General features: G+C 38.3%; 1 protein-coding gene across 1 annotated transcript; it reads left to right on the plus strand.

The window, feature by feature from the left end:
• Positions 1-252: 252 nt before the first annotated feature.
• suclg1 (succinate-CoA ligase GDP/ADP-forming subunit alph) lies at positions 253-22294 on the plus strand. Its single transcript, XM_079238316.1, has 9 exons — positions 253-343; positions 3615-3715; positions 5492-5608; positions 5800-6012; positions 6431-6488; positions 8112-8195; positions 11301-11452; positions 17118-17306; positions 21879-22294. Exons 1-9 carry the CDS (start codon positions 310-312, stop codon positions 21903-21905), a joined length of 975 nt encoding a protein of 324 aa, XP_079094442.1. The 5' UTR covers positions 253-309; the 3' UTR covers positions 21906-22294.
• The last annotated feature ends 272 nt before the right edge of the window (positions 22295-22566 follow it).

A 22566-nucleotide genomic window follows, 5' to 3' on the forward strand; every position in this document is an offset into this window, starting at 1 on the left:
TAAACTTTCCGTTGTGGACTTCAATACCCAAAATGCTCTACGTTTTCAAGGCTTCCACTTCTGAGCCTGCTTTAAATAAAGAAAAAACAAAAAAAAATATAGATATAATTCATGTTCGTCTAATGTCTCTTCGTTTAAACGTAACAAAGAACTACTTGATTACTGAAGGAGACAAATACAGAAAAATCTGCTGCTCATTACGGGACAGTAACTTGTTTTGATGCTCAATTTTCCATGGGACTATCTGTAGTCAACTGAAACGCGTTTGTGAGGTCCTTAGCCTCCAGTGTCATTGGTGAATGACCGAAGATGTCCCACAGCAGGTTGTTTGCAAAGCTGCTTTGTAAGTATTTTAACAAATTCCGTTTTTATGTATTGAGATGTGTTGTGTTTGTAACATAAATGTCCTCATAGTCTCTGTGCTGAACGCTGGCGGAGCTTTGCAAAGCTACAATAACCTGCCATGTCCAGCTGGGCTGGCTGTCAGCTATCCTTCATGCAGGTTAGCCTCAGCGTAGCTGCATTAAGATAAACAGGTGAAGCTCACTGACAGCTAGCCACGGAGCTAACTGGCTAACTTCTCGCTAACGTCCAGCGGAGACCTAACTTCATCCACTAGTCTTTGACCTTGCATGGTCTTTTGACTAATATACGTCTTTACATTCCGAGATAGCAGCGCTATCAGAGTTGCATGATCATTTCATTGCATGTGACAGTGAGGAACAGTTAAAGTTCATACATATTATTTACAGATAGCATTCCGACAACTCCGTAAACCTATGGTTGTTTACTTCAGTTTCTGCTTTGCCAGATCTGCAGCTGATTTGTACTGATAAACAACGTGAAGGAGCTAACAAGAAGAGTATTTAATATCATCATTTTGTGAAGCTATCTAGCTCCTGATCATATTGAACTTTGCACAGTAACATTGTGGCTCTGCAAGCAAACCAAAGTTCAGTCATTTATCCGTAACTTGGACAGTTCTGTCCTAGTTATGTTAATCAGATATGTTTGTCCTAACCGATAAAAGGCTAAATGATAAATAAATGAATTAATAAAACATAATTTAAAAACAAACAAACAAAAACAAAACAAAAAAACAAACAAAAAAAAAGCCCAATACAGTCACTGTCATCACACTCTTTCACAATCTTTTTACATTGTTTTTCATTTTACTTTACTAGAAAGTGACCTGTATTTTGAGCCCTTATGTTACACTATTGAATCTGTCCACATCTGTTAAAGCAAGTACTAATGGAATTGAATAATAATAATAATAATAAAAAAATATATATTACTAGCTTCCCTATTTGGTCCTTTATTGCCATTCTAGTTGTGCTGTACCACACACAGACTATTCAGTTAAAAAGCATAACAACAGGCTTTGAAGCATTATCTAATCTCTTATCCTTCTAAGCCCACTGTGTGCATCACAAATGTGCTCTACAGTGACAGCTTGTGGTGTTGCAGCATTCAGCAGCTGGATTTAGTTCATGGAAGTCAAACTGGGATGTCATGTAATTCTGCAGCCACATCTAAATGAAACCTGTGAGGCTGCAGCAGATTTTTTTGCTTTTCCAATTATTGTTTAGTAAATTAGTTTATAAAAGGTCAGGAAGCTGGGAGAAGAAAAGGCCACTGCGCATTCCCAGAGCTCACAGTGACATTTTAAAAGCTGGAACGAGAAAAGCTTCTTTTTCCCCAATAATTACCTGGATAAATTGATTCTACTTAGTTTTGTTGATTTAATTTCTGTTGATTCAAAAATGGCCCAATCAATGAGCGCCAAGCCACAATTTTAATCTTTCTTGTTTTGACCAAAGCCTAAAGTATAATGAGACATGCATTGTATGTCTGTGTTTACACAAGAAAGAAACCAAATAGGTCATCATGAAGATATTAAAACATTTGAAACACCTGGATCTGCAGGATCGAATGTTAATGGAACAATCTTCACATTTGTCTTTGTCCAATCAGGTGTCTCAAAAGACGAGAAAACACTTTTGCACAGTGATCTAATCTGTCTGCTGCATATTAAATTTAAATACAGGATTTGAAAAATGCTATCTGTATTTGCTAAGAACAAAGTTTGGAACCTTTTGATACTACAAGAAAAATACAGCAAAAGAGTGTGCTGCTGTTGAAAACAGGGATGATGTGTAGTTTTGTCTTTTTAAAGTTCAGCGCATCACTTTTGGGCTGTCTTCTCGTTTTCTACATTTTTATGTCTTGATAGAAGAGCTTAATGATTAATTGATTTTAATGTGGAAATTGCAATTTAAAACGTCATTGACAAATCGCAAGGAGCGCGTTTCATTTTCCTGTTGCATGGCTCCCAATCCCGGTTTTAAACTGCATCATTCTCAGCTTTACAAAGCTCCCCGATTCAGTCATGAATCTTGTTTTTCTTGTGTGAAAGTTGTTTTCAACATCATGTAACAACGACACAGCAGTGAATGTGTAGCTCCACTTTTTCCAAAACTAATTTTTCATAGATGACTAAAATGCAGTGACAACCCTACTTCTGAAATGTCCAGATGAATCGCATAAAGATGGTTTTACTGAGTGGAGTTGCTCTAAATATATCTAAAGTTCAGATCTTAGGTAACGTGTTGACATTTATGAAACCTACAAAGAATATTGGATCCCTTTTAAGCTGGAATGTGACTCAGCCATTACTACAAGGATAGTAAGTTGGAAATTTTACTTTTTTTTCCTGAGCTTTAGGGGTCAAAGTGACATTTTCTGATGTGTTTTCTGTCTCCTGAAGTGTGCGTTCCTGCATTTGGTGCACTTTACTGTGTGTGTGTGCCCTGCAGAAAGCACACAGTGAGAGAACTGATGCACTGTGGTGTTAAAAATGTAAACAACATCAAGCAGGTTAGTTTTAAAACAAGGACAAAGTATAAAGCTGTTGTAGTGAATGTGACCTTCAGATTTCAGTGTTTTGGTCACAGGTTGGATCTTTCAGTTAGTAAATGAAGTCAAGCCGTCATACTTCCACTTTGCATCCTCGTGTTAGAATAAAGAGCAGTTTAGGCTTTGACGTCATCTCATGTAGTGATCCTCCATCTCGAGTAGTAAATATGTTTCTCTGGGAACACTGAGCAGAAGCTCAGAAATGAAAAGATTACATCAAAAACCAAATCACAGTTCCAATAATTGTCAGAAAGAATTCAGGCCTGCTTGACAGCTTCATAGCATAAACAACCAATTAAATGCATGCACAGTCATGGAAGTGTCGTATTTTCAGTGAATGGTGGCGGTCAAGTCTGAAGGAAAGCTGATAGTGTTGCTCGGCAACAAGTGAAAGAGGTTGCTGCCAAAACACTGCAAAGTCCTCAAGTCTGTCGAGAATAATGCCTTCTGAGAAAAGAGAAAACACTTTAATCCTTCACTACTCACTGAGAAAAGAAAGAAGTTTAGGTATTTTGAGTTTTTTCTTTTTTTTTTTAAACTTTGGGTGAAATGATATTTTGTTATAATTTCCTTTCTGCCAGACAGTTTATTTCAGCAGCTTAAATATTTTAATCATTTAATGTGACGCATGAGGTGGACGTGTTTGAATGATTTTGGACTTGCAGTCATTCTCTGTGTTCTCTTCTGTCCATCAGTGCAGCAGAGTGGAGTGAGACACTGTTATACAGGAACAAGAAAGAACCTCTACATCACCAAGAACACGAAGGTCATCTGCCAGGGTTTCACAGGGAAGCAGGTTTGTATTGACAAGTCATCCACGTCATCACATGACAGCAGTAACCTTGTTGGAAAATCAAAGTTTTCTCTTGCTACACACACAATTTCACTTGTCATATGTGAGGCTTTCTGCATGACTGAAACAGAAACAGATTCGTTGTTGTTTACATCACTCACCACTGGCTTCCAGCTACAGTAGGCGTACCTGTAAGTTAGGGCTTGTTTGAATTATGTAAATGAAGCTGCTTCATTTCCAGTAGGTTTTCTTTTTTTTTTTTTTTTTTTACTTTATCCTTCAGTAGACAATGCATGAGTCATTCTCAAAAGAAGCACATTGCTGACTGAGTTTTTAGTCTAGCCTTTTCTCAGGAGAGAGATTCAGGCAGAAGAAGCCTCATCACAACAGATATAAATCTCTCTTTTTTTTTTTTTTTATTGAACATCTCACATTAAGGCTGGTTTTGCGGTGGATTTTATTATTTACATAGATTTTCTTGGTGGTAAATGCTGAAACATGTCGGATCTCATTTTCTCAACTTGGTGGATTTTTTTTTTTTTAAATTCCTACAAAAGGCAAATTGTCAATCCTCCATGTTGAATCTCTTTCTGTCTTTAATGCGCAGAAAAGTCCGGGCGACTCTGAAGCAGGGGAGGAGGATTAAAGTTATGACAAATGTGTTTAACAAGCCAGATACATGGATCGTACAGATTTCTGTCCCACCTTTTGTCTTTATATTCTTCAGCTTCCAATAAAAAGCCGTTAAATAAAGATCCTGCGAACACTCTGTGTAATTAGAAAAGGATGAGAAATGAAGCAAGTGTTATTGAGTGCACGTCACTGTGTCCTCCTGGCCTGATCAGCAAGTCGTTTCTCAGAATAATTGTCCCAACATTTGCGATTAAAAATGAGAGGCCAAAACAGCAAAGTTAGCTGGGTGAAGGAGTTTATGACAAACGTGAGGGGAAATGCTGATTCATGGCTTTTAATTCCTTTTAATAGGCTAGTTATAACTTTAGCATCAGGTCATTTATTTGCACTTGCAGAGTGTCCTCCATCTCTGCTACATCATGTGTTGTAACTTCATTTTTTTAACTGATCACCTTTTTTAGTTCAGCAGAAAATCTAACCAACTTAAAGCACCACTTATATAACTAAATATAACTTTAACTCGCGCAGTTTTACCTTCATTTCACTTTTGTGTACAGCTCTGCTTCTATTTTTGTTTGTTAATAGGTTCTAAAGTGATATTTATATGATCTGCAAGAAGTAGCAATACACAGACTGCAAACGCTGAATACTTTTGCTTTGTGAGCATGTAGTTTTATGGCAGTTTACAAGCTGGATTGAAGCAAGTAGATTTACTTTACATGTGTGGGGAAAATGCACCAACTGGGGCAGCTCATCTGTAATACTTCCTGCAGGCTTTACAGTGAAGTGATGGTTTGTGAAATATTCTTGCAAACACTATTTCAGGGGAGATATTTTACAGTCACTGTAACTATTTTTTTTAATTTGTTTTTTAAATGCTCCGCAAGGAGATTAAACTAAACTCAGACCATAATTTATTTGTCAGCAGGATTTAGATTCCTTTTCATTGAGTGTGTTTTCCTGTAGCTTCATCCTTTGCTAAAATCCTGCCTTAACCCAGCCACCAGGATGATTAATCCCACATGGAAGCAGATTTCCTTGGGACAGTCATTGCAGTGATATGTCAGTATTGATGCTGTTGAAGTGGCTGTAGCCCACTTCTTTACTTACATATACACTACTTCCCTGCTTTCTCCTCTCATGTAGGGAACTTTTCACAGTCAACAGGCTCTTGATTATGGCTCCCAGTTAGTTGGAGGTGTTTCCCCTGGTAAGGGTGGCAAGACACACCTGGGCTTGCCAGTCTTCAACTCAGTCAAGGAGGTATGTGGAACTCCCTGCCCTTTGTTTACACAAAAGTTTAAGAGTTGAAGTCAGTGTTTTGAAAATGAGTTTTTTTTTTTCTTTTCCCCCCTTTTAAAAGAAAAGAGAGAAAGAAACATTAGATGGCGCTATTTCATAGCTTCTAGGTTTACATAATGAATGCACCAACTTCCTTTCATTCCTCGTCTCAGGCAAAGGACGGCACAGGGGCAGATGCCAGCGTTATCTACGTACCGCCACCGTTTGCAGCGGCTGCCATCATCGAAGCCATCGATGCAGAGATACCTCTAGTGGTGTGCATCACCGAGGGCATCCCCCAGCAGGACATGGTGAAAGTTAAACATAAACTCTTGCGCCAAAGCACCACCCGTCTCATAGGACCCAATTGCCCAGGAGTCATCAATGTAAGCACACACACACACACACACACACACACACATGTGCTGAAACAAATGAAAGTAGAAATATATTTTTAAGGATTTACTATTAGTTGATAAAACAATGAAATGAAAAAAATAACAGGAGCACAATTTTTAGTTTTTTTTCATAAGGTATTCAACTGTAATACACACAATAAATTTTATTATGTCAAAGAAAATGAGCAGAACTGATCTGTTCTCACGTGAATGTGTGCATTAGTTTGGCTTGGAAAAAAATCCGTGTTAGATGAACGTTAATTGTTTAACTTTAAGATGAGCGAAGACAGATTTTAGGATTGGAGGTAGTAAAGTTACGTTTCCAGTGATGTAGAATATAAGCTTTCACATAATTGCTGTGATATTATACTTTATTTTAATCTTAAAATACGTTTTTTTTTTACAGCCCGGGGAGTGCAAGATTGGCATCATGCCGGGACACATTCACAAAAGTGGAAGAATTGGTGAGGATCACTGATGTGTCTGCAGAATATCACAAGACATTTCTTTGTTTTAGTTTATTAATTACAGTATTTGATTGTTTTTTAAACACTAAAGACTGATTTAAAACATTAAAGCTGTCAGTGTCAGTAAACCAGTGATGTTGTGCTTGAACCAATTAGCTCGACTGTGTATTTTAATTTCAAACTATTAATGTAACGATAGAGACCAAGCATATTAATGGACATTTTCACATAAATATGCATGATTATAGCCATTAGCTAATTTCCCTCTTCGCTCCCTAGGCAGGTAGTTGCACCTACAAACAGTAACACACAATTACATAATATATGGACACTATTTGCTAATTCAAGTCATGGACAACAACATACAATACATCAAATGGTTGCATAATTACAAAGGTTATTAAAAAATGTGTCTGTATATCTCATATAATGACAATTCCAAGAATAACAGCATATAGTAATGAGCAATGGGAAACACCAGCCGCCTGTGTTGTGCATGGTGTGTAGATTGTTGGTGTGCTTTTAAGCGTTGCTTACGACTACTTTTACAAGATGAGCAATTATTGCTTTACCTGAAAATTACTGATAGTTTATTCCAAGATTGGATGCCTCTAAATTACGCTACTGTCTCACTAAATTTGTTTTTCATTTGAGAATATTGCAATCTCTTTTTTTAATACCCTGCTAATTAACTATTGTTTTGTTTGACTAGATGCTCAGTGGTGTGGGTGCAAGACCACTGAGTACTCCCAAAAAAATCTGATAAATTATAACTGAGTGTAACGGGTGTTCATGGGTGTTTTGTAGGGCCTACACTTGCCAGTGTCTCAGCACTGTAAGAAGTATTTCAGGCGTTTTATATTACAACTTAATAACAAAGTAACACAGTCACCATCCCAGTTGCATAAGTACATTTTTCCTCCTCCTTGTTTAAAAACACTGATTTAGCTTCAAAAGCTTCTGTTACTACAGATTGGTTGCTTTGTTCATCTTTCATCAGTTACACTTGCAAGAAATAAAACCGGTATTACAGGGTTAACATCATAGCCTTTATTACTGAGCAAATTCAAGAAAGGAGGGAAAACCCATGACAACCACATGCTAACGTTTACCTTCATGTCATACTTCATGGAAACCAGCTGATGTCTTTGCAGGAGGATGTTGGATTTTCCTCGACAAGCCATGAAAGGCTTGATCGTCCACCAGCCTGATGGACCTACTTTTGTGTGGACCCATGCAACTTTTGACTTGCTGATGTGACAAAACAGAATTAAAAAAGATGGCACACAGTTATTCTTTCATGGTCCTGTACTAAAATCCTAGTTGACCAACCTGTTCTGCTGCTGTCTGGTGAAATTTTACAGTATTTCTGTTTTACAGAGAACCCACTGCCTTCATTCCCAACAGCATAAAATAACTTTTGTCTGATATGATACTGATACCGATATGCTTTGTTTTTGCCTCAATGAGCTGCTTGCAAAGAAACTGGATCAGCTGGATATGTTTCAGTATTTTATCACAATGTTTAGCAGTGTGTTTAGTGTGTGTGTTATACCTGTTCACACCTAACAAGCTAATATGTTTTTTTTTTTGTTTTTTTTTTATTAAATTATCTTTCAGGGATTGTTTCCAGATCGGGCACCTTGACATATGAAGCTGTGCACCAAACTACACAAGTAGGACTGGGCCAATCGCTCTGCGTGGGTAAGCTACCAGTGATGAGTGCTGTATGTTCAGCTTAACTGCAACATCTTCACAGCTGCTTGGATGTAAACACCTCTGGTTTAAAAGAGTGGAGCAGCATTTTACATGAGTAGGTGTTGCATTTGGTTTGAAGACACAGAGCACACAAAATCACATCATTTGCTTATGCCATTAAGCAAGTAACAGATTTGATTTTATGCATGTTTTTCTTAAAAAAAAAAAAAAAAAAACATTTGCAAATTGTATTGCAATAAAATGAAAAATATTTACTCCAAAAAGAAATTATTTTCATGTTGCATGTCTTTTTTCCCCCCCCTGGCAATTACCTCTCTGGCTTCCGGCCATCACTGCAGCAGAGAGCCCTGAGCTGTTGCCGTTTTGGAGCATTTTGGCTCAACTTTCAGAACCGGGAAACGTCGCAATTAACCAGCCAGTGGGCCTGAAATTTGTTCCCCTGCAAAACTCAACCCCTCTTTCATTAGTTTATTTTGAGTGCAGCCCCTGGCTCTGAAATTACTCCTGAATTTGAAGAGTTCAGTTGGTTTTCATATAATCTTCCAATTTATCTAATGTAATTTTCTCTTAAATCATCCCACTTCCTGAGCGTACATGGGGAGGTGTGTGACGGTGAACAGGAAAAACTCCCTTTTTAACCTGAAGGGAAATCTCCAGCAGCACCAAACCCAGGAAGGGTGACTATTTACCTGACTTGTTAGAGGATGGAAGGGACTGAGAAAGAGGGATCAACAAGCACCATAACTTTTAAGCCATGGTTACCTGATGAGTAAATGCAAGAAATATATAAAAGGGGACGTGACAACATCACAGTCGGGGCTCTTGGGGTTATTTGTTAGGCAGTGCAGATTGTTCACTTCCTTTGTTGTCTTTCAGCTAGAAACTAAAATCAAAAGCAGCTCCATGATACAGTGTATCATTAATTTCTCCACTGCTGGCTGGTAGAATTTATAACCTTATTGAAACAGTCACCGTTAGCCAGATCACATCATCAACCTAGTGTGCGCACACAGTCGTGACGGTGTCCTCTAGTTTAAATAATAGCCCAAACTCTGAGGATATCTGAAATAATTAAGTTGTTTACCTTTTACTTCTGTGTTGCAGCTTTTTATAATGTTGCTAGTGTGACTGCTAACAAGACCACAACATTGATTTTTACTTTACAACAGAGTTTATTTAAATGTTATAAAACCAGGGGACTGCTCAGAAGAATCTGTCCAATCCCTTAGAATAAATGTGCAAACTTTTTCATCATCTTTCTGGAGCTTCTTTAAGCACTTTGATGGAGCTTTATAGTGCAACGGGAAGCTGTGGCGTCACACTGAACATTGCAGTTGGTGCAAAACGCAGCTGCACGCCTCCTAATTGGAGTACGTAACAGGGAGCACATAACACCTATTCTGGCCTCCCTCCACTGGTTTCCAGTGACCTACAGGATTCATTTTAAGATTCTTTTATTTGTTTTTAAATCTTTAAATGGTCTGGTCCCTCCTTACCTCTGTGAGCTCCTCCCCACACACACTCCTGCTCGGTGCCTCAGGTCGGCTGGTCTGCTGCTCCTGGATGTACCGAGGAACAAACAGAAGCTCAGAGGGGACAGAGCTTTTTCAGTTGCCGGTCCAAAACTGTGGAATGAGTTCCCCTCCACTTTAGACTAGCCTCCTCACTGTCAATTTTAAAAACTCATCTTAAAACCCATTTTTATTCCTTGGCCTTTAACTCAACGTTAGACAGCTTTTTGTCAGTGTGCTATAGTTATTTTTTATTATTATTGGTTTTACTTACTATTTATTCAGTTTGTTTTATTGTTTAATTCCATATTTCTTGTATGACCTGTTGTTTTATTGTGTTATTTATTTGCATTTGAACTGTTTTGTTTTTATTTTGCCCGATGGTGTACAGCACTTTGTTTCGACTCTGGTCTTTTTTAAAGGGCTTTATAAATAAAGTTGAGTTGAGTTGAGCAGTTGCTTTAGTCCAGGATGCTGTTATCTCTACACTGCAAATATCAGCTATATTTGTTTATATTTGGTCAGTGTTTTAAATGATGGCAGTGAACATTAGGGCAGTACACAGGAAATAAATCTGACTGAAAAAATTCTTTATACCAATTTATGTACCACCAAAAAAATGGACTGAATATTGGGGAGCAGCTTGGACAGACCAATTCATGAAAACCAGCTTGGCTTCATTATTATTTAAACATTTTAATTATGGAGTATCCTCCAGTCAGACTTCATAAACCCAGAACCGTAATGGTATTAAATATTGTAAAGTTCATTATGGGGGTTTATTTGGTGGGTCTGCTTTAGACTTCTAAAGATTCTTGCATCTCCTTCAGGCAACTGCAAATTACAGTTAATGCAATATTTAACATCACTTTCATCTTTGTTGCTGGTTATATGATTCGCATTGCTTGTTATTCTTGTCCTTTATTTTCTTGACGTTGCCAATTGTTTTTTCTTTTTTTTTTTATTATTATCAGTATTATCATTCATGTTTTTTTCCCTTGCGGTGTGAACATAAATTTAGGTCAAGTTGTCCCAGGATTGTGTTGTCGACATCTGATTGCGCTCTTCTGCATGGTTCCGATTTTTTTCTTCACATTCTCCGTTGTGCCATTGTGGTTGGGAAACGGTTGGCCAAGCATGTTGAGTGAATGTGGAGCGAGGCATAATTAGTGCTTCATGCAGAGATAAATTCAGTTGGAACCAACTGTAGGAAAAACATGAAATTAGTGGAAAGCATTGCTTTTACAAACCTTACATCAGTTTAACATGATTACTGACAGAAAGTACTCTGCAGTTCCTACAGTTTTACTGGTGTAGTTTGCTCATACAACTCTTTCAGAGCTTTTTCTACCAACCTCAACACCAATAACTAGATTAAATTGAAATTTTTTGCTGTGGGAGGTTGCTTAACCAAGCAACACAGGATGTGGTCATGTATCTTGGTGCCGCTTGTCAGATTTTATCGACCTGTAGCCGCCCATGTTCCAAACTGTCTTGCGGCCAAGTGATCCTCAGATATTCACCTGAATAATCCTTGGAGACTATTGTTTAAACCAGTGTTTGTTTTGTCTCCTGCAAGGTATTGGCGGGGATCCATTTAATGGTACAAACTTCATAGACTGTCTGGAGGTGTTCCTGCAGGATCCCAAGACGGAGGGCATCATCCTTATCGGAGAGATCGGAGGGAATGCAGAGGAGAATGCAGCCGAGTACCTGAGACAGCACAACTCTGTAAGCAAATAAGACACCAGGCAACCTTTACTTCACCTCCCCCTTGCAATGTTTTTCTTCGACAGCAATTCACATATATTCATATGAAAAATGTATTGGTTTTTTTTCTTTTTTTGGGGGGGGTGGAATTAGCACTTAGTTATGCCCTTTTAAATCTGTACGCTCCAGTGAACACAGCATCCAATCACACAGCTAGAACATGGTGGAGCTGCAAGCGTGTTCTGTCTCTTTGATCGCAGCCTCGGGCTTCTTCTCATTTTCCTGATTTGTGTAATCTAGGTAAATAGTGACAGATGGGATGCAGGTGTAATTCACAGGTCATGCTCGAAAAAAACCTGCAGCACGGATGAACAGCATTGCAATCGTAATGCCCATATGTGACGGAAAAGCAGGAGGGTGATGAGAAGTTTCTGTTGCCAAATGGCTGCGAATTTATTTTTGGGATTTCTAACTTCACCAGGACTAAACTTGGTGTTTTTTGGCGTCTTGCAGATTATTTCGCCATGTTAATTTTTCAGCGCGCATGTGTTTGTTTCTGCGTGTGTGCGCATGCAGGGTGTTCTTGAGCTGAAAAATGGATTTGATTTGCCCTCAACCGCTCTAATGCATGCAAATCTCCTGCTGGCGTCTCAGGAGAATAACTTCTCTCACTGAACAAATAAAGTACAAACACCCCCCCCCTCCCAATCACCCAGAATGTTGACAGTGAGGGACAGTTCAAATGAATCACATGCATGAAAAAACCCAGCAGAGCGTGGGAGTAAGCTGCAGAACTCACGTTGAAAGTCAGTTGTGTAGAAAATTGTTCATAAAAAAGTGCTTTTAGACCTTATTTCTAATAGTCAGGGCCTGAACAAAGATGTCAGGACACATTGTTTTCCACTTTGAATCGAGCTTAACTTTTCTTCATTTGAATACATTTGAATTCAGGTCACAGGAACACTTGTCTCACATTGCCAGACTTATCTGCGCAGCTCTGTGCCTGCACTGGAGATGAGTCTAGCTGCACCAGTTATTATTTAGTATATGAACTAAAAGGGGGGGAAAATAGTAATAATAAAAGAAAAATAACACCTTTGGCTTGTTTGAATTTCAAACCAATTATGATCTTCTTGGGCAGTGCTAATACCAGGATGTGATAATGATGCCGCTGTAAAATGGTGTTTGGAAGGGAGGACTTATTTGTTTCTGAAAGCCAGAAGCAAAGAATGCTGGAAAATGAATTTTAGAAGGAAAATCTGCACACTGTTTCCTTAAAGTAAGATCCGAAGATTTGGATATTACGTTTTCTGCATGTAAGTCGTTGCGCTTCGTTGCAGACAGTACATGAGGATTAGAAAACACACAAGAGGATAAAGCAACCTGTTTGTAAAATGCATGTTGAGTTCTAAACCTGGATTTTACATGTAATTTCAGCACCGTGTGACTCATACTACTTCTACACCTAAAGTACAGGTACATCTAAAAACATATGGCTGAAAAGGGTCTTTTTTTTTTTTTTTTTTTTTCGTCTTGTCTCATTCAGAAAGTGAAATTATACAGATTTATGACAGACTGAAATATTTCAAGCCTTCTTGATATTGTGATAATGGCTTATAAATCATCCATCCATCCATTTTCTTAACTGCTTAGTCCAAATAAAGGCCACAGTAAGCTGGAGTCTATCCCAGCAATCATTGGACTAGAGGCAGAGTACACGCTGCACAGGTAGCCGGTCCTTCACAGGTTGGCTCAATAAAAAAGGGTATTTTAAGAAGAAAAAGTCAGGCATCTGATAAGTATGTTCATTCCTATGTACTCAGTACTTTGTTGCACCTACTTTGACATAGCATATCAGCGCATGTGGAATGGAAGCACATGTGGCTTTCAATTCAATTCAATTCAATTCAACTTTATTTATATAGCCTCAAATCACGGCAATGCCATCTCAAGACTTTACAGACAGAGGGGAAAACATAATGAAGGCCAATTCATAACAGCCTATATAAGGAAACCAACAGATTGAGTTGAGTCCAACTCAATCTCCCATCCTGAGCAAGCACACTGGCAACAGTGGGAAGGAAAAAACTCCCTTTTAACAGGAAGGAAACCTCCGGCAGAACCCGGCTCAAGGACAGGCAGCCATCTGCCTCTGCTGTGTGAGGGGAAGAGGACAGAAAGACAACAGACAACAGGAACTGCTACTGCAGCTTTTTCCACCAACGATTTTCTATTTTTCAGTTGTTTAGTGGAAGGAGGCAAATAAACCGAGACGGGAAATCCTTCCTGCATTTTCTCAGCGGTGAAGAAGCTTACGAAATATAAGAAATGAACAAATTCAATTTATTCAAAACGTTCCCTAACGTTTTGATTGATCAGAGTTTTTACAGATTCACAGTAAACTGAGGAGTTTAACAATGTTTCTGATTGTTCATGATTCCAAAATGTATAGACCCCTATCAGGACGAGGAACCACTTCAACCAGAGTAAAAACAAAAAATGTCTCTGAGCAAGATTACCTACTTTGGCTTTAATGCTAAGAAACTGCAATTTAACAGTATATACCAGTATTTTATATTGAGTGGTTTTTATAATCAAAATTTAAGGAAAAACATTAAAAAATATTTTACTTTTTGTAACATAAATGTAAATAATATGTGTTTCACTTTTTCGTTGAGTGAGCCACTAAAATATTGACTTTTTACATTACATTTACACTTTTTTGAGTTAGTGTGATAAAACAGTTTTTTTTAAGTGCAGGTACATCCACTAAGTGCCGATTCAATCCTTTTCTATTGCCGGCCGAAGCATTTTTAGAAAACCAGAATTAATGTCAGTTAAACTGAAGACAGAACAGCATGAATTACACCATGAATGACAGTCTGTCCTGCTCAGTCTGTGTTGGGCCACAATCTCTGTTAATTATGAGTCTGACATAATTAAACTAGTTTATTATTTTTCACTTGTCAGCAGATGTCAGCCCACACAGCAGGGCTCTCGCAGACAGACAAAATTTGAGAGATTACGTTTGTTAAATGTTTGTCATTTTCAACTATTGGAGGATAAATTAGCCAATAAGAACACGGTTCATACGCAAAAAATTAGCATATTAGCATTAGATGCTTACAAGAAAAAGCCCTTGAGATCATTACGGCTGAATTAAACCAGTAACTTTCTTTAATTTGTGTCAAAAATAAGTTGAAATGAGGCCATTTATTGGAAAATATAGATGATTATACAAAACAAAAAACCTACCTTTTTCAGTAAGAAATCTAGAATCAAGAGTTTAACACAGGTTTTGTTGTCCATGTTAATCTAAATTCCACATAAACCAGTATGAAATGTAAAAAAAATGGCGTGCAATAACTTGCAAATAATTTAAACCCAATATCTGTATTCTGCTAATGGCCTAAATGCAAATATGATTTATTACTTTAATTTTAGCATCATGAGACATAAACTCCCCCCCTGAATTAAGCTGTGCCACTTCAAAGCAGTGAGAAAGACTCATCCTCTGCATCAGACACCCAGATATCTCATATAAAATAGCAAAACTTTTGCTGCATTAAGCACTGAATGAGCTAATTCTAATACTTCTGTGTGTAATGTGTGAACACTGTGTTAAACAAAATGCTGGAAGGAAGACCAATTTGTGTCATGGAAACGGCTAAATATATTGCGCTCCTGTGTGAGAGAGACGCATCATAGCAAACGTATTGATTTCATTATCCATCAGTGTTGCAGCTGAGTTACAGCACTCTCTTTATCTTCCGGCAGCTTCATTCTGGGAGGGGAAAAACAACCTTATACTATGATAGTGCTCTGCTGTCAAATGTTTATGATTCAGGGCATATTTTATCTCGGAGTTTTCATCAGTGGTGATGCTCTATGTGTGCTGTGAAATATAATCTTAAAAGTGCCTCACTTCTTAAAAAAAAAAAGCACCTTGCATTAAAGGCTCCTTAAAGTTTACAGAACAGTGTAATCCAGCATAAACGTATAGCAGTTTGCTTGATGGAAATAAAACAGACTGGAGGATTTGAGAAGGAAGCTAACTTGCATGTTTAGTCTGTTTTTTTGGGTTTTTTTTCTTTTTCTTTTCCAGCCTATTGACTTTTTTGCTGAGCTTGTCCCCACTGACTTCAACTAAACCTCTTGTAATTCAGTGGAAACACTGAAAAAGGAAGTGAGGCTGTAGTCAGAAGGAAGAAAAGTTAGCAAAGCGTGTCGTGTACAAGCACATGCCAATTCTCCATGCTACCCTGTCATGTTTTAGGGGCACACAATAGTTTCAGTTTGACTTTTTAGACTTGTGATTACAATTACTTGCATTGGAACAGAGGGTTTTTTTTTTTTGTTTGTTTTTTTTTCTTTTTTGGTTTCTTTATAGAACAAAGCCCTCCTCCAGTCATGTTGGCACACAGAGAGAGGGGAACTCCCCTATTGGTCTTCTAATTACGGTAATAAATCTGTGCTGCTAACAGTGGAAAACAAAGGACGGGGAGAATGAATAGAAGTATGACTCCCCTCCCTCTATGAATTGTTACACAGTGTCAAGGGAGGCAGGGATTAATAGAGTAATTAAACCTTTTTCGTTTGAGGTAGATTTAAAGCTTGATTCACTCGAGGGTGCTTCGTGTACTCGGAACGTGCTCTGACTTGTGAGCAGGCCGTTTTGTGCTAATTTGTTTTGTGCCTACATTTTCGGCGCGTACACGGATCCTTGTAACATATTTGGAGCATTTTAAAGTGATCCTCCCTCCCTCTCTCTCTCCATTTTTACTTTTTAACGTTGCAAGCTAAGCCGAGGCCCTCAACGTTCCCCCTGCTGTTTCTAATGGTGAAAATTCATTCCCAGCTTGTATTAATGGCTCCCATCCTCTTCCTGCCAGCATCATGTTTAAACTTGGTGTCGAGATGGTAGCGCAAGCTGGTGTCTTTGAAGGACTTTTTTTTTTGTATCGCTCTGGCTGTTAAACATGCCACATTCGCTCTGCGAACGCAGTCTAGCAGATGAGCTACGACCTGCGCACACGCACCCACGCGCGTACACGCAGCCGTCCTCTGCAATTAGGCTGTTATTTTAAAGTGTGAATTATTAGCCGCTGTACATGCACACGCGCACAGGCACCATCCTTCTCACTAGTTATGATGTTATTGCTGAAGATGAAATATTAGCTCTCTTCACCTTGGAAATGATCTTAACTGTTGAATGTAACATCCATCAATGAGCAGACGGCATAGACAGGCGCTGAGCTAATCACTGGCTGCATGACTAATTACCATTTCAGAAATGAGATGATATGAAATGGCAGGAGCTTGAGCCTCTATCTGGTCATACAGCAGCCCATGCAATTAAATGTCTTGATTGACCCTTTGTTTTAATAATACAGGCTTAGACAGAGATGACTGCTTAGACAAGCCTGCTATCATGGAACTCTCTAATGGGAGGACATGCGGCGCTTTGTGTCTAATGAATGAATAAAATGCAGGTGTAGAAAACTAATTCTCTGTTTTCGTACGACTGCCCACGTCCTCCCCCCTGTTTTTGCTCATTTTCTTCCTCCTGCGTTGTTTTGTTAAATGTATCCAAATTTACACGTTTCCCCCTGAGCTTTGTGTCCTCCTGCTCATCATTTCATGCTCATGCTTCTCATTTGTTTTCTTCTCCCTTTCTGTTGTCCAGGGAGCTAAGGCTAAACCTGTGGTGTCCTTCATTGCGGGACTGACTGCTCCTCCTGGCCGCAGGATGGGCCACGCTGGTGCCATCATTGCTGGTGGAAAAGGTGGAGCCAAAGAAAAGATTGCAGCCCTCCAGTCTGCTGGGGTTGTAGTCAGCATGTCTCCAGCTCAGCTGGGCAGCACTATGTTCAAGGTGAGTTTGTCTTGTCCCACACCGGTAGCGTCTAAGATATATATATATGTACATATATATATATATATATATATATATGTACATGTATATATATATATATACATACATACATGTGTGTGTATATATATATATATATATAAACAACCAAAACTAAAAGTGACATTTAAGGTGCTTCCAAACAGATCATTAATCTCTGCATCACAGATAAAACCAGCCAATGTAGTGAGATCACATCAGTCTCTTTATGAGAGCCGTTTATGGAACGGTTTATGTATTCACTTCCAAAGAGTATATATATATATATATATATATATATATATATATATATATATATATATATACATATATATATATATATATATATATATATATATATACATACACTCTTTGGAAGTGAATACATAAACCGTTCCATAAACGGCTCTCATAAAGAGACTGATGTGATCTCACTACATTGGCTGGTTTTATCTGTGATGCAGAGATTAATGATCTGTTTGGAAGCACCTTAAATGTCACTTTTAGTTTTGGTTGTTTAGTTTGGGTCTGAGTTGCTGCTGATCTCAGTAGTTTTCAAATGTTATATATTATCAGCTTGTACATTTTAATGCTGTCATACCAAGCAATTTCTTTAAATGAGCCCTGCCTTCAGCACCTACATCATTAATATGGTGCATAATATGTTTTTAATCCCATGATTTTTACTAACTAATCTAATGCTTGTTAAAAAAAAAAAAAGGAGCATTCCACCTAATCAACATGTTGACTATTGATGCTTGATACTGTTCCCATGTAGTTGTTTAATCTTTCATTTTGTGTTTTTGTGCGGCCATCTTCAAACACTGATCTAAGTGTAATGAATGTGATTTCATGTGTGCAAAAGTAACAAAAGCTCATGCACAGATGATAATGCTGATTGCTTAATGAAATGGAACGATGACCAATCGCCGCTCTGTAAAACATGCCACTGTTTTCTGGTAATGCTCACTCACAGAGTGGCATTTTGCAAAATGCTTCTCAGTAAGGGACAAAAACATCTGCATCTTTTATATAATTTGTAAAAACAAAAAACAAGTGTCCATCTGTCAAGATGTACTCCTGAAAACAAACACTGTGATCACATTTTAGTTCAGGAATAAGAACGGATCTAAGATCTGAGTTGATATAACGACGTTAAAACTACGCTCCACCTGCAGATGCAGATGTCTGGAGGCGGTGGTCACCTCGACTACCATCTATAATCACAGAGCTGTCACAGATCTGAGATGTGGGATGATCACCGATGTTTTCTTTTATTCTGAACATGATTTTGTGAAGATAGTGAGATTGAACCTTCTACAGCACAACGAACAAAAAAGACTACAGTTAAAAAAAAAAAAAAAAAAAGACCAAAATTAATAAGTGTGTTTTGAGGGTGGCAGAGTTGGTGCTGCAGCTTCTTTATTTCAGTTTATCTCAAGGGAGGCACCGTTTAACAAGATGTATAAAAAGTGAAAGCATGTATTACACCCATTCATCATTCTATACTTTCATTACCACTGCCGGGCAAACTGCACACAGATATGGATTTACATGACTTTTTATTTTTTTCCCCCGGAGTTTAATTCATAATCATTGCATGTAATGATGAAAAACGTGCTTTGCAGTGGCTCATTTTGCCACATGTTGTATTCATACATCTCTGTTAATCTCATTGACCGCTGTAATCGGAGTAATAATGCGTACGAGAAGCAAGTGAATCTAACACTCCGGGTGTGGCGTGAGACGTAGTCTGAGCTGCTCAGGTGGGGAAGTGAACATCTGCATTTGTTGACCTGCACACCCCTGGATGCAAAAGGTCATTCGCGTGCCTCCGTATTTATTTAACCATAATTATTAGGGCTGTGACGATACGCTTTTGTCCCGATTCGATTCTGATTTTTTTTGGGTGCCGATTTCGATTTAATTTGCAGTTCTCACAATTCTTTGATATTGCTGATTTTTGTAGATTAAAAACAAAATAAATGTATAAAACTTTTTTTTTTTTTTTGCTCGTAATATTTCTTGATTTAAATTAGAAAAAAAACGACACAGTAGCCAGATCATCATTCTGCTGCCAGAAGACAAGTAAAAAGATCAATAAAAATGACATTTTTATAATGAATTATTTTTATTTGTTTGAAAAAAAGTCTTTTTTTTTTTTAAACAAAAAAATCAATTTTAAAATTGTGAAGCATAAAATCTCGATTTTCAATTTTTCGATTCGATTTTCCCACCCCTAGTAATCATTGTACTGATTGTACATTCAGCATTAGTCTTACAAAAAATGTAAATAGGGTGGAAGCTGCTCGAATGGCCCCTGATCTGTCTTGCAGTTGGAACATTTTTTACTGTCATTTCATTTTGGTCGAACCGCATCTCGTCTGATGTTCATTTAAAGATGGAGAACGTGAAGCTACGAGCAATAAATAATTGAACTCCTGTAATCTGGCAGCACTGAGTTTATTAGAAATGCTTTTCGGCTGTGGATTTAGGAGGCATGGCCGCAGGGCGAAGTGAGCAAGTGCTGCTTATCAATGTGAAAAGTTCAAATCGAGGATAAGAGGAGGAAATCACACGGCAACCAGTTTGCGTGTTATCTAGAAAAACCTTTACGACTTGATAAAGTGGAAACTCGTGTGGAGTCCATGCAGCGAATGCAGGTATATTTCCCATTGAGACCTGGAGGAGGGGGGGCTTCTCCCTTCACAACATGCTTCAAAGTGAGCTTGTTTAATATGTTTTCTGTGGTCTTACCTGGAGATTCATGCATCCCCTCTTTGTACATGCCTGTTGATGCATGAGTGGTTTTATACTGCGGAAAGAAAGCTGGAGTATCCAGCATGTTGAGAACATCCAGGGTTCAAACTAGGAATTATCTTGCTGTGAGGCAAAGGCTAAATAATCATTTAATTTATTTATTCATTTCTTTTAAAAAATAATTTTTACATTTTTTTATACCTGAATTTACAAGGAGAAACCGTAATCAAGCGTACCATTCAGGACATTTCATGGATTATTTATAACTTAATAAGCAAATGTCAGAGTTTGAGTGAAGGAAGTCGATAAAAAGAGACTTTCAGTATAAACTAAAGTTACCTTGCAAGTCAGCGGTGTGTGAGAGCCTTACAAATAAGATTTTAGTTTTTAACTGAGCTCATCAGACCAGGGAGTAAAAGTAAAAACAAAATTTGAGATAGCTTTGTCAGAAAAGCACAATTCAGCGGAACAGTCAGTACATTTGCTGATGGAAGAATAATTAAAGATCTTTGACTCCAGAATAGCTTACCATTCTCCTCTCCCAGTAGCATGTAAACAAGCACAGACTTCCAGATTTTGTTTTTGCAACTAATTTAAAAGCTGAAAGTGGATCGTATTTCCAATGTTCAGCCCGAGCGTGCTGAAGCTCTTCTCATTGGTAGCTTGTAAATGCCTTCCTCTTCTTTCACTCCATGGCTGTTTTTATCTGTTGCTTTTCCGTGACAACCTTTACTTCCTTCACCGCACCCCTCCTTTTGTTCGTAACATCTCAACTATCTTTCTGAAAGTCAAAAAATGTGTTTTGCTTCCTCTATTCATCTGCTTTTTATTTTTCCTTTTAAGCCACGACTATTGTGCATCTGCTGCTGTTGAAGCATATTTCTGCTTAAGTCACAGCCACCATCTTTCCCCCCCCTTTTTTTTTGGTCAGTCTTTTCATTCATTTAACCTTTCTTTGTTTGGCTTCATTTACAGCTTTCTCTCTAATTACTGAACCCTTTTAACCCAACTCCAAAGCAGATATCTAGTACTCCACTTGTCTCTAAATGTAGCCAAAAATAATGTCGTCTTTCAAAAGCATCAGGATTAGGTGGTGAGGAAGCCTTGGAGGCAATTTAGATATTTGAAAACAGGAATCTTTTTTTTTTTTTTTTTTTTCGTTTTTCCTCCTCAGGGTGGCAGTAGACCTCCAGATAACCACAAGCCACACAGGAATGGGCCAACATGTGCTTCTGTACTTGTGTGTTCTCCAGACCTGATAAATGGCATTTGCATTAAGTTGCACCCCTGCCACCCTCCCCGGAATGGAAAAATTCTCAGGGAACAACGTATTCTATCATCCCACGATTTGTGTGATATTCTCCAAATTGAATATGTAAATAGCAACATCCTTTTTAATGGCGAACATAATGCCTTCTCATTTGTAGTCACATGGTTGGACTATGCAGATAAACGCAGCCACCGTCACCTCGCATAAATCAGATTTTTACAGATGTATCGCCCCTATTAGTCAGAGGAAGTGAGCTGTTTTCATATTGACAACTGGGACTTACTGACACGTACGTGCTACATGATTTGCACTCTTTAGGATTTAAAAAAAAATAAATAAATAAAATAAATAAATAAATAACAAGCACTCCAGAGCTGAAGTGCTCTCCCCCTTCCGCCTTCAACAGCACATCTGATACACAGGATCAAAACGGGGCCGTGTGAATTCCACATGAATAAATCATTCACGTCTGTCCAACTTCATCTCACGTTGTTTCTCTTCTTCCTCTCTGTTGTCTTTCGTTGCAGGAGTTTGAGAAGAGGAAGATGTTGTGAAATGCGCTGTAAGGCAGCCGACCTTTTACCCTCCCCTTCGCTTGGAAAAAACGAAATGGTTCTGAAGGTGGACATGCCCAACAGTATCTTAAAAACCCTGATAATTTTCATCAAAGATACACACATGCAGTGTTTATATTGTAATTTCTGCCATGAACTTGTACCTTGCACATAACAGAAGAATAAAACGTTAGTGTCTTAACGGCATCCTAAAGACTTCATTGTACGCAGGATAAAAGCGCTGTAGATGTTTTCTTTCTCTACACATCACCACCAGCTTTGTTAGGCAGGCCACAGTGATCTGTTTCATTCTGTCATATTGTGAGATGTGTTTCATCATACTTTTCACTGGTTTGTCCACCCGAATAAGAAATATTTCTTCTATCCTATCCAGCTGTGTTGTCTGTACTTTCACGCGGCATGCAGAGAGACCTCGACGTGAACATTTCACACAAACGAGGCTGCAAAAAGGTGCGAGCTGAGCCAGTAACACACTGTATGTGCAGAACCAGTTAGTCAAGCACTTAAGATGGAGGCGCCGTTTTTGCTGTTCACATATTTTATTGTTCAAATGTTCCACCTGAAATTTTTCCTCCTCAAGAGGCAGGCGGGGAAAAATCACAGCGTTTGATGGCGGTCATGCCTCCGTCGTGAGCAGAAA

The sequence above is a fragment of the Telmatherina bonti genome, assembly GCF_933228915.1.
Source record: "Telmatherina bonti genome assembly, chromosome: 3".
Classification (NCBI taxonomy): Eukaryota; Metazoa; Chordata; class Actinopteri; order Atheriniformes; family Telmatherinidae; genus Telmatherina; species Telmatherina bonti.

What these genes read in the sequence shown, in the direction of transcription:
- suclg1 (XM_079238316.1), top strand. Translation starts at nt 310, where the DNA reads ATGTCCCACAGCAGGTTGTTTGCAAAGCTGCTTT. An exon ending in AGGGTTTCACAGGGAAGCAG is followed by an intron (nt 3,716 to 5,491) that starts GTTTGTATTGAC and finishes CCTCTCATGTAG; the next exon opens with GGAACTTTTCACAGTCAACA. An exon ending in ATTGCCCAGGAGTCATCAAT is followed by an intron (nt 6,013 to 6,430) that starts GTAAGCACACAC and finishes TTTTTTTTACAG; the next exon opens with CCCGGGGAGTGCAAGATTGG.